This window comes from Rhinoraja longicauda, unplaced genomic scaffold, assembly GCF_053455715.1.
Source record: "Rhinoraja longicauda isolate Sanriku21f unplaced genomic scaffold, sRhiLon1.1 Scf001077, whole genome shotgun sequence".
Classification (NCBI taxonomy): domain Eukaryota; kingdom Metazoa; phylum Chordata; class Chondrichthyes; order Rajiformes; family Arhynchobatidae; genus Rhinoraja; species Rhinoraja longicauda.
In genome coordinates this window covers 28,877-41,128 of record NW_027602293.1, presented here as the reverse complement: position 1 = coordinate 41,128, position 12,252 = coordinate 28,877, and the positions used below count along the sequence as shown (strand labels likewise).

Below are 12,252 nucleotides of genomic sequence, written 5' to 3'. Positions count from 1 at the left end.
TTCCCGGACTTCCGGCCCAGGTGGGAGATCCTGGACATCCTGCGTGGCCTTGGAAGCCGGGCAGTTGCGCGCCTGATGGCCCCGCAGGCCCGAGGGGGCCTTGAACGCCTGCCCGCAGTCCCGGCAGGCGAAGGGGGCGCGCTTGGAGTGCGTGTGCCCGTGACGCGCCAGCTCGTACGGGTAGAGAAAGACCTTGCCGCAAACCTCGCAGGAGTGGCGGGTCGGGGCGGGCCCGGTGGCGGCTCTGATGCTTCAGGAGGTAGGACGCGATCTTGAAGGCCTTCCCGCACAACGTGCACGTGAATGGGGTGGAGTCGGTGTGCGTGTGCTGGTGCTGGGCCAGGTAGTGCGGCCTCTTGAAGGCCTTGTCACACAGCGGGCAGGCGTAGGGAGCCTCGTCGGTGTGCGTCAAACGGTGGCGGAGCAGCTCGTAGGAGCTGACGAAGCCTTTCCCGCAGGCCGGGCAGCTAAATGGCCGCTCGTCGGTGTGGGACCGCTGGTGGCGGATGAGGTGGGAGGCCCGGCTGTACGTGCGCCCGCACTCCCTGCACTCGTAGGCCCCGCGCACGCACCCCTCCGCGTGACGGGTCTGCCGGTGCTCCTGGAGTAGGCCCGAGGCTTCGAACGTCAGGCGGCAGAGGGCGCAGTGGAAGGGGCCGCCCGCCTGGTGGCCCAGGACGTGGTGGTGGGCCAGGGCCGCGCGGTCGGCGAAGTTTTGCCCGCAAACCGCGCACTTCGGGGTGCCGTCAGCGGTTTCGGGCCTAGCGACGGTCAAGGAGCCTGATTTCGGCCCGCAGTGGTGCTTGCGATGCTTCCGGAGGGTCCCCGGGTCGCGGAAGGCCTTCCCGCAGGCCGGGCAGGGGTAGGGCCTCTCCCCGGTGTGCCCGTAAACGTGTCGCGCCAGGTGGGCCGAGCGGCTGTAGCCTTTCCCGCACACCCGGCAGCGGAAGGGCTTGCGGCGGGGGGGGCCGTGGGAGCCGCGCAGGTGGAGCGCCAGGCCACGGGCGCGGGCAAAACGCAGCTGGCACACGGGACAGTGGTGGGCACGGCCTGAGACAGGAGGGAGAGAAGGGGGGAGAGGGAGAGGGAGAGAGAGAGAGAGAGTTAAGAGTTGACACATTTCGGGCCTAAATTTGAGGCTTCAGAGGCAAGGGGGAGAGAGAGAGAGGTTCAAGAGTTGACGCATTTCGGGCCTACATTTTAGGCTCCAGAGGCGAGGAGGAGAGAGGTTGACGCATTTTGGGCCTAAATTTTATGCTCCAGAAACGAGAAGGGAGAGGGAGAGAGAGAGAGAGAGAGAGAGACAGAGAGAGAGAGAGAGAGAGAGAGAGAGAGAGAGACAGAGACAGAGAGAGAGAGAGAGAGAGAGAGAGAGAGAGAGAGAGAGAGAGAGAGAGAGAGAGAGAGAGAGAGAGAGAGAGAGAGAGAGAATTGATGCATTTTAGGCTCCAGAGGCGAGGGCGAGAGGGAGAGTTAATATTGTGTAGAAAAGGAGAGAGAGAGAGAGAGAGAGAGAGAGAATATATTGTTAGAGAGAGAGAGAATTCCAGGCCTAGCGACAGTTCAGAAGCCTGCGGGAGATTATGCGATTGGCCTGGGAGAATTCCGGGCCTAGTGACAGCCGAGAAACCAGCAGGAGTTTGTGGGATCGAGCCTGGGAGAATTTGGGGCCTAATAATTGCTCAGAAGCCTGGCAGAACTCCTGGGGTCGAGCCTGGATGAATTCTGGGCCTAGTGACATTTCAGAGGCCTGTGGGAGTTTGTGTCATCGGGCCTGGGAGAAATCGGGGCCTTGCGGGAGCCTAGAAGCCTGCGGGAGTTTTTGGGATCGAGCCTGGGAGAATTCCGTGCCTAGTGATAGTTCAGAAGCCTGGGAGAATTTGGAGCCTAATAATTGTTCAGAATCCTGGCAAAGCTAGTGGGATCGGGCTTGGGAGCATTCCGGGCCTTGAGAGAGCGTAGAAGCCTGCGGAAGTCCGTGGGATCGGGCCTGGGAGAATTCCGGGCCTAGTGGCAACCGAGAAGCCTGTGGGAGTACATGGGATCGGGCTTGGACGAATTCTGGGCCTAGCTACAGATCAGAAGCCTGGGAGAATTTGGGGCCTAATGAATGCTCAGAAGCCTGGCACGGCTTGTGGGATCGAGCCTGGTAGAATTCGGGGCCTAGCGGGAACCTAGAAGCCTGCGGGAGTTTGTGGGATCGAGCCTGGGAGAATTTGGGGCCTAATAATTGCTCAGAAGCCTGGCAGAACTCCTGGGGTCGAGCCTGGATGAATTCCGGGCCTAGTGACAGTTCAGAAGCCTGTGGGAGTTTGTGTCATCGGGCCTGGGAGAAATCGGGGCCTTGCGGGAGCCCAGAAGCCTGCGGGAGTTTGTGGGATCGGCCTGGGAGAATTTGCGGCGTAATAATTGCTCAGTAGCTTGGCACAGATCGTGGGATCGAGCCTGGATGAATTCCGGGCCTAGCTACAGATCAGAAGCCTGGGAGAATTTGGGGCCTAATAATTGCTCAGAAGCCTGGCACAGCTCGTGGGGTTGGGCCTGGATAAATTCCAGGCCTAGCGGGAGTCTAGAAGCCTGCGGGAGTTTGTGGGATCCGGCCTGGGAGAATTCTGAGCCTAGCGACAGTTCAGAAGCCTGCGGAAGTCCGTGGGATCAGGCCTGGGAGAATTCTGGGGCCTAATGACAGCCGAGAAGACTGCGGGAGATTGTGGGATCGGGCCTGGGAGAATCTGAGGCCTAGCGACAGTTCAGAAGCCTGCGGAAGTCCGTGGGATCAGGCCTGGAAGAATTCTGGGGCCTAATGACAGCAGAGAAGCCTGCGGGAGATTGTGGGATCGGGCCTGGGAGAATCTGAGGCCTAGCGACAATTCAGAAGCCTGTGGAAGTTTGTGGGATTGTGGGAGCCTGGGAGTATTCCGGGCCTAGCGACAGTTCAGAAGCCTGGGAGAATTCCGGGCCTAATAAATGCACAGAAACCTGGCAGAAATCCTGGAATCGGGCCTTGGGGAATTCCGGGCCTAGTGGCAACCGAGAAGCCTGTGGGAGTACATGTGATCGGGCCTGGACGAATTCCGGGCCTAGCGGCAGTTCAGAAGCCTGTGGGAGATTATGGGATCGGCCTGGGAGAATTTTGGGCCTAGCGTCGGTTCCGAAGCCAGCGGGATGTCGAGGAAGGTCGCAAAACGCAGCCGGCAGTGAGGCCTACCTGGATCGTGAACCAGACGATGCCTGACCAGCTCGTACCTCTCCTTAAAGGCCTTCCCGCAGTCCACGCAGGCGAAGCTGGAAGGCCTGGTGTGTCTACGGCGATGTTTCTGGAGATACCAGGGGGTTGCAAAGCGTTTCGGGCAGAGCGGGCAACAATATGGCCTCACCGGGTCACAAATATGGCCGCCGAGGGCCTGGGCCGAGGGGAAGCCTCTCCCGCAGACCTGGCAGAAGCCCGGGGCCTTGCTGGGCCCCTCCCCGTCCCCCTCCCCCTCCTTCTCCGAGCAGCGGTGGCGGGAGAGGAGGGCAAAATGGCGGAAGGAGAGGCCACAGAGGTTGCAGATGAATGATTGGCGGGGGCCGTGGGAGAGGCGGTGCCAGTGAAGGGTCCAGGCCCGGCGGAAACGGCGGCCGCAGTCCGGGCAGCGGAGGTTTGGGGCAGCGGCCATCTTGTTTGGCCAGGAGGCCATCTTGTTTGGCCAAGAGGCCATCTTGTTTGGAGCAGTGGCCATCTTATTTGGCCAGGAGGACAATTTGTTTGGAGCGGCGGCCATCTTGTTTGGAGCAGCGGCCATCTTGTTTGGAGCAGAGGCCATCTTGTTTGGAGCAGCGGCCATCTTGTTTGGAGCGGCGTCCATCTTGTTTCATCCTAAAGAGAGAGAGAGATGGAGTTAATATTATGTTAGAGAGAGAGAGAGGGAGAAAATATTGTTAGAGGGAGAGAGAGAGAGAGAGAGAGAGAGGGAGAGAGAGAGGGAGAGAGAGAGGGAGAGAGAGAGGGAGAGAGAAAGAGATAGAGAGATTTAAGAGTTGACGCATTTTGGGCCTAAAGTTTAGGCTCCAGAGACGGGGGGGGAGAGAGAGAGAGAGAGAGAGAGAGAAAACATTATGTTAGAGAGGAAGAGAGAGTGAGAGTTAATATTTTGTTAGAGAGAGAGAGAGAGAGAGAGAGAGGAGAGAGAGAGAGAGAGAGATATTATGTTAGAGAGAGTGGGAAAGAGAGAGAGAGAAGAGAGAAGAGAGAGAGAGAGAGACAGTGAGAGTTAATAGTATGTTAGAGGGAAAGAGAGAGAGATAATATTATGTTGGTCGGTGTGGGACTAGTGTAGATGGGGCATGTTGGTCGGTGTGGGCAGGTGGGACTAGTGTAGATGGGGCATGTTGGTCGGTGTGGGCAGGTGGGACTAGTGTGGATGGGGCATGTTGGTCGGTGTGGGACTAGTGTAGATGGGGCATATTGGTCGGTGTGGGCAGGTGGGACTAGTGTAGATGGGGCATGTTGGTCGGTGTGGGACTAGTGTAGATGGGGCATGTTGGTCGGTGTGGGCAGGTGGGACTAGTGTAGATGGGGCATGTTGGTCGGTGTGGGCAGGTGGGACTAGTGTAGATGGGGCATGTTGGTTGGTGTGGGCAGGTGGGACTAGTGTAGATGGGGCATGTTGGTCGGTGTGGGCAGGTGGGACTAGTGTAGATGGGGCATGTTGTTCGGTGTGGACAGGTGGGACTAGTGTAGATGGGGCATGTTGGTCGGTGTGGGCAGGTGGGACTAGTGTAGATGGGGCATGTTGGTCGGTGTGGGCAGGTGGGACTAGTGTAGATGGGGCATGTTGGTCGGTGTGGGCAGGTGGGACTAGTGTAGATGGGGCATGTTGGTCGGTGTGGGACTAGTGTAGATGGGGCATGTTGGTCGGAGTGGGCAGGTGGGACTAGTGTAGATGGGGCATGTTGGTCATTGTGGGCAGGTGGGACTAGTGTAGATGGGGCATGTTGGTCGGTGTGGGCAGGTGGGACTAGTGTAGATGGGGCATGTTGGTCGGTGTGGGCAGGTGGGACTAGTGTAGATGGGGCATGTTGGTCGGTGTGGGCAGGTGGGACTAGTGTAGATGGGGCATGTTGGTCGGTGTGGGCAGGTGGGACTAGTGTAGATGGGGCATGTTGGTCGGTGTGGGCAGGTGGGACTAGTGTAGATGGGGCATGTTGGTCGGTGTGGGCAGGTGGGACTAGTGTAGATGGGGCATGTTGGTCGGTGTGGGCAGGTGGGACTAGTGTAGATGGGGCATGTTGGTCGGTGTGGGCAGGTGGGACTAGTGTAGATGGGGCATGTTGGTCGGTGTGGGCAGGTGGGACTAGTGTAGATGGGGCATGTTGGTCGGTGTGGGCAGGTGGGACTAGTGTAGATGGGGCATGTTGGTCGGTGTGGGCAGGTGGGACTAGTGTAGATGGGGCATGTTAGTCGGTGTGGGACTAGTGTAGATGGGGCATGTTGGTCGGTTTGGGCAGGTGGGACTAGTGTAGATGGGGCATGTTGGTCGGTGTGGGCAGGTGGGACTAGTGTAGATGGGGCATGTTAGTCGGTGTGGGACTAGTGTAGATGGGGCATGTTGGTCGGTGTGGGCAGGTGGGACTAGTGTAGATGGGGCATGTTGGTCGTTGTGTGCAGGTGGGACTAGTGTAGATGGGGCATGTTGGTCGGTGTGGGCAGGTGGGACTAGTGTAGATGGGGCATGTTGGTCGGTGTGGGCAGGTGGGACTAGTGTAGATGGGGCATGTTGGTCGGTGTGGGCAGGTGGGACTAGTGTAGATGGGGCATGTTGGTCGGTGTGGGCAGGTGGGACTAGTGTAGATGGGGCATGTTGGTCGGTGTGGGCAGGTGGGACTAGTGTAGATGGGGCATGTTGGTCGGTGTGGGCAGGTGGGACTAGTGTAGATGGGGCATGTTGGTCGGTGTGGGCAGGTGGGACTAGTGTAGATGGGGCATGTTGGTCGGTGTGGGCAGGTGGGACTAGTGTGGATGGGGCATGTTGGTCGGTGTGGGACTAGTGTAGATGGGGCATATTGGTCGGTGTGGGCAGGTGGGACTAGTGTAGATGGGGCATGTTGGTCGGTGTGGGCAGGTGGGACTAGTGTAGATGGGGCATGTTGGTCGGTGTGGGCAGGTGGGACTAGTGTAGATGGGGCATGTTGGTCGGTGTGGGCAGGTGGGACTAGTGTAGATGGGGCATGTTGGTCGGTGTGGGACTAGTGTAGATGGGGCATGTTGGTCGGAGTGGGCAGGTGGGACTAGTGTAGATGGGGCATGTTGGTCATTGTGGGCAGGTGGGACTAGTGTAGATGGGGCATGTTGGTCGGTGTGGGCAGGTGGGACTAGTGTAGATGGGGCATGTTGGTCGGTGTGGGCAGGTGGGACTAGTGTAGATGGGGCATGTTGGTCGGTGTGGGCAGGTGGGACTAGTGTAGATGGGGCATGTTGGTCGGTGTGGGCAGGTGGGACTAGTGTAGATGGGGCATGTTGGTCGGTGTGGGCAGGTGGGACTAGTGTAGATGGGGCATGTTGGTCGGTGTGGGCAGGTGGGACTAGTGTAGATGGGGCATGTTGGTCGGTGTGGGCAGGTGGGACTAGTGTAGATGGGGCATGTTGGTCGGTGTGGGCAGGTGGGACTAGTGTAGATGGGGCATGTTGGTCGGTGTGGGCAGGTGGGACTAGTGTAGATGGGGCATGTTGGTCGGTGTGGGCAGGTGGGACTAGTGTAGATGGGGCATGTTGGTCGGTGTGGGCAGGTGGGACTAGTGTAGATGGGGCATGTTAGTCGGTGTGGGACTAGTGTAGATGGGGCATGTTGGTCGGTTTGGGCAGGTGGGACTAGTGTAGATGGGGCATGTTGGTCGGTGTGGGCAGGTGGGACTAGTGTAGATGGGGCATGTTAGTCGGTGTGGGACTAGTGTAGATGGGGCATGTTGGTCGGTGTGGGCAGGTGGGACTAGTGTAGATGGGGCATGTTGGTCGTTGTGTGCAGGTGGGACTAGTGTAGATGGGGCATGTTGGTCGGTGTGGGCAGGTGGGACTAGTGTAGATGGGGCATGTTGGTCGGTGTGGGCAGGTGGGACTAGTGTAGATGGGGCATGTTGGTCGGTGTGGGCAGGTGGGACTAGTGTAGATGGGGCATGTTGGTCGGTGTGGGCAGGTGGGACTAGTGTGGATGGGGCATGTTGGTCGGTGTGGGACTAGTGTAGATGGGGCATGTTGGTCGGTGTGGGCAGGTGGGACTAGTGTAGATGGGGCATGTTGGTCGGTGTGGGCAGGTGGGACTAGTGTAGATGGGGCATGTTGGTCGGTGTGGGCAGGTGGGACTAGTGTAGATGGGGCATGTTGGTCGGTGTGGGCAGGTGGGACTAGTGTAGATGGGGCATGTTGGTCGCTGTGGGCAGGTGGGACTAGTGTAGATGGGGCATGTTGGACGGTGTGGGACTAGTGTAGATGGGGCATGTTGGTCGGTGTGGGCAGGTGGGACTAGTGTAGATGGGGCATGTTGGTCGGTGTGGGCAGGTGGGACTAGTGTAGATGGGGCATGTTGGTCGCTGTGGGCAGGTGGGACTAGTGTAGATGGGGCATGTTAGTCGGTGTGGGACTAGTGTAGATGGGGCATGTTGGTCGGTGTGGGCAGGTGGGACTAGTGTAGATGGGGCATGTTGGTCGGTGTGGGCAGGTGGGACTAGTGTAGATGGGGCATGTTAGTCGGTGTGGGACTAGTGTAGATGGGGCATGTTGGTCGGTGTGGGCAGGTGGGACTAGTGTAGATGGGGCATGTTGGTCGTTGTGTGCAGGTGGGACTAGTGTAGATGGGGCATGTTGGTCGGTGTGGGCAGGTGGGAATAGTGTAGATGGGGCATGTTGGTCGGTGTGGGCAGGTGGGACTAGTGTAGAAGGGGCATGTTGGTCGGTGTGGGCAGGTGGGACTAGTGTAGATGGGGCATGTTGGTCGGTGTGGGCAGGTGGGACTAGTGTAGATGGGGCATGTTGGTCGGTGTGGGACTAGTGTAGATGGGGCATGTTGGTCGGTGTGGGCAGGTGGGACTAGTGTAGATGGGGCATGTTGGTCGTTGTGGGCAGGTGGGACTAGTATAGATGGGGCATGTTGGTCGGTGTGGGCAGGTGGGACTAGTGTAGATGGGGCATGTTGGTCGGTGTGGGCAGGTGGGACTAGTGTAGATGGGGCATGTTGGTCGGTGTGGGCAGGTGGGACTAGTGTAGATGGGGCATGTTGGTCGGTGTGGGCAGGTGGGACTAGTGTAGATGGGGCATGTTGGTCGGTGTGGGCAGGTGGGACTAGTGTAGATGGGGCATGTTGGTCGGTGTGGGCAGGTGGGACTAGTGTAGATGGGGCATGTTGGTCGGTGTGGGCAGGTGTGACTAGTGTAGATGGGGCATGTTGGTCGGTGTGGGCAGGTGGGACTAGTGTAGATGGGGCATGTTGGACGGTGTGGGACTAGTGTAGGTGGGGCATGTTGGTCGGTGTGGGCAGGTGGGACTAGTGTAGATGGGGCATGTTGGCCAGTGTGGGCAGGTGGGACTAGTGTAGATGGGGCATGTTGGTCAGTGTGGGCAGGTGGGACTAGTGTAGATGGGGCATGTTGGTCGGTGTGGGCAGGTGGGACTAGTGTAGATGGGGCATGTTAGTCGGTGTGGGACTAGTGTAGATGGGGCATGTTGGTCGGTGTGGGCAGGTGGGACTAGTGTAGATGGGGCATGTTGGTCGGTGTGGGCAGGTGGGACTAGTGTAGATGGGGCATGTTGGTCGGTGTGGGCAGGTGGGACTAGTGTAGATGGGGCATGTTGGACGGTGTGGGACTAGTGTAGATGGGGCATGTTGGTCGGTGTGGGCAGGTGGGTCTAGTGTAGATGGGGCATGTTGGTCGTTGTGGGCAGGTGGGACTAGTGTAGATGGGGCATGTTGGTCGGTGTGGGCAGGTGGGACTAGTGTAGATGGGGCATGTTAGTCGGTGTGGGACTAGTGTAGATGGGGCATGTTGGTCGGTGTGGGCAGGTGGGACTAGTGTAGATGGGGCATGTTGGTCGGTGTGGGACTAGTGTAGATGGGGCATGTTGGTCGTTGTGGGCAGGTGGGACTAGTGTAGATGGGGCATGTTGGTCGGTGTGGGCAGGTGGGACTAGTGTAGATGGGGCATGTTGGTCGGTGTGGGCAGGTGGGACTAGTGTAGATGGGGCATGTTGGTCGGTGTGGGCAGGTGGGACTAGTGTAGATGGGGCATGTTGGTCCGTGTGGGCAGGTGGGACTAGTGTAGATGGGGCATGTTGGTCGGTGTGGGCAGGTGGGACTAGTGTAGATGGGGCATGTTGGTCGGTGTGGGCAGGTGGGACTAGTGTAGATGGGGCATGTTGGTCGGTGTGGGCAGGTGGGACTAGTGTAGATGGGGCATGTTGGTCGGTGTGGGCAGGTGTGACTAGTGTAGATGGGGCATGTTGGTCGGTGTGGGCATGTGGGACTAGTGTAGATGGGGCATGTTGGACGGTGTGGGACTAGTGTAGATGGGGCATGTTGGTCGGTGTGGGCAGGTGGGACTAGTGTAGATGGGGCATGTTGGTCAGTGTGGGCAGGTGGGACTAGTGTAGATGGGGCTTGTTGGTCAGTGTGGGCAGGTGGGACTAGTGTAGATGGGGCATGTTGGTCGGTGTGGGCAGGTGGGACTCGTGTAGATGGGGCATGTTAGTCGGTGTGGGACTAGTGTAGATGGGGCATGTTGGTCGGTGTGGGCAGGTGGGAAGTGTAGATGGGGCATGTTGGTCGGTGTGGGACTAGTGTAGATGGGGCATGTTGGTCGTTGTGGGCAGGTGGGACTAGTGTAGATGGGGCATGTTGGTCGGTGTGGGCAGGTGGGACTAGTGTAGATGGGGCATGTTGGTCGGTGTGGGCAGGTGGGACTAGTGTAGATGGGGCATGTTGGTCGGTGTGGGCAGGTGGGACTAGTGTAGATGGGGCATGTTGGTCGGTGTGGGCAGGTGGGACTAGTGTAGATGGGGCATGTTGGACGGTGTGGGACTAGTGTAGATGGGGCATGTTGGTCGGTGTGGGCAGGTGGGTCTAGTGTAGATGGGGCATGTTGGTCGGTGTGGGCAGGTGGGACTAGTGTAGATGGGGCATGTTGGTCGGTGTGGGCAGGTGGGACTAGTGTAGATGGGGCATGTTGGTCGGTGTGGGACTAGTGTAGATGGGGCATGTTGGTCGGTGTGGGCAGGTGGGACTGGTGTAGATGGGGCATGTTGGTCGGTGTGGGCAGGTGGGACTAGTGTAGATGGGGCATGTTAGTCGGTGTGGGACTAGTGTAGATGGGGCATGTTGGTCGGTGTGGGCAGGTGGGACTAGTGTAGATGGGGCATGTTGGTCGTTGTGTGCAGGTGGGACTAGTGTAGATGGGGCATGTTGGTCGGTGTGGGCAGGTGGGACTAGTGTAGATGGGGCATGTTGGTCGGTGTGGGCAGGTGGGACTAGTGTAGATGGGGCATGTTGGTCGGTGTGGGCAGGTGGGACTAGTGTAGATGGGGCATGTTGGTCGGTGTGGGCAGGTGGGACTAGTGTGGATGGGGCATGTTGGTCGGTGTGGGACTAGTGTAGATGGGGCATGTTGGTCGGTGTGGGCAGGTGGGACTAGTGTAGATGGGGCATGTTGGTCGGTGTGGGCAGGTGGGACTAGTGTAGATGGGGCATGTTGGTCGGTGTGGGCAGGTGGGACTAGTGTAGATGGGGCATGTTGGTCGGTGTGGGCAGGTGGGACTAGTGTAGATGGGGCATGTTGGACGGTGTGGGACTAGTGTAGGTGGGGCATGTTGGTCGGTGTGGGCAGGTGGGACTAGTGTAGATGGGGCATGTTGGTCGGTGTGGGCAGGTGGGACTAGTGTAGATGGCGCATGTTGGTCGGTGTGGGCAGGTGGGACTAGTGTAGATGGGGCATGTTGGTCGGTGTGGGCAGGTGGGACTAGTGTAGATGGGGCATGTTGGTCGGTGTGGGACTAGTGTAGATGGGGCATGTTGGTCGGTGTGGGCAGGTGGGACTAGTGTAGATGGGGCATGTTGGTCGTTGTGTGCAGGTGGGACTAGTGTAGATGGGGCATGTTGGTCGGTGTGGGCAGGTGGGACTAGTGTGGATGGGGCATGTTGGTCGGTGTGGGACTAGTGTAGATGGGGCATGTTGTTCGGTGTGGGCAGGTGGGACTAGTGTAGATGGGGCATGTTGGTCGGTGTGGGCAGTTGGGACTAGTGTAGATGGGGCATGTTGGTCGGTGTGGGCAGGTGGGACTAGTGTAGATGGGGCATGTTGGTCGGTATGGGCAGGTGGGACTAGTGTAGATGGGGCATGTTGGTCGGTGTGGGCAGGTGGGACTAGTGTAGATGGGGCATGTTGGACGGTGTGGGACTAGTGTAGATGGGGCATGTTGGTCGGTGTGGGCAGGTGGGACTAGTGTAGATGGGGCATGTTGGTCGGTGTGGGCATGTGGGACTAGTGTAGATGGGGCATGTTGGTCGCTGTGGGCAGGTGGGACTAGTGTAGATGGGGCATGTTAGTCGGTGTGGGACTAGTGTAGATGGGGCATGTTGGTCGGTGTGGGCAGGTGGGACTAGTGTAGATGGGGCATGTTGGTCGGTGTGGGCAGGTGGGACTAGTGTAGATGGGGCATGTTAGTCGGTGTGGGACTAGTGTAGATGGGGCATGTTGGTCGGTGTGGGCAGGTGGGACTAGTGTAGATGGGGCATGTTGGTCGGTGTGGGCAGGTGGGACTAGTGTAGATGGGGCATGTTGGACGGTGTGGGACAAGTGTAGATGGGGCATGTTGGTCGGTGTGGGCAGGTGGGACTAGTGTAGATGGGGCATGTTGGTCGGTGTGGGCAGGTGGGACTAGTGTAGATGGGGCATGTTGGTCGGTGTGGGCAGGTGGGACTAGTGTAGATGGGGCATGTTAGTCGGTGTGGGACTAGTGTAGATGGGGCATGTTGGTCGGTGTGGGCAGGTGGGACTAGTGTAGATGGGGCATGTTGGTCGTTGTTGGCAGGTGGGACTAGTGTAGATGGGGCATGTTGGTCAGTGTGGGCAGGTGGGACTAGTGTAGATGGGGCATGTTGGTCGGTGTGGTCAGGTGGGACTAGTGTAGATGGGGCATGTTGGTCGGTGTGGGCAGGTGGGACTAGTGTAGATGGGGCATGTTGGTCGGTGTGGGCAGGTGGGACTAGTGTAGATGGGGCATGTTGGTCG

At 58.6% G+C, this 12,252-nt stretch overlaps 1 protein-coding gene across 1 annotated transcript; it reads right to left on the bottom strand.

Annotated features, from left to right (window-relative positions):
• Nucleotides 1-9: 9 nt before the first annotated feature.
• On the bottom strand, nt 10-3,855 carry LOC144591499 (zinc finger Y-chromosomal protein 1-like; the record flags this gene model as incomplete). The annotated part of the gene is made up of 2 exons (XM_078395631.1): nt 3,209-3,855; nt 10-1,050 (listed from the first exon to the last, which is right to left on the bottom strand). Coding segments are annotated over exons 1-2 (1,681 nt in total), but the record flags the coding sequence as incomplete, so codon positions are not given.
• Nucleotides 3,856-12,252: the final 8,397 nt, after the last annotated feature.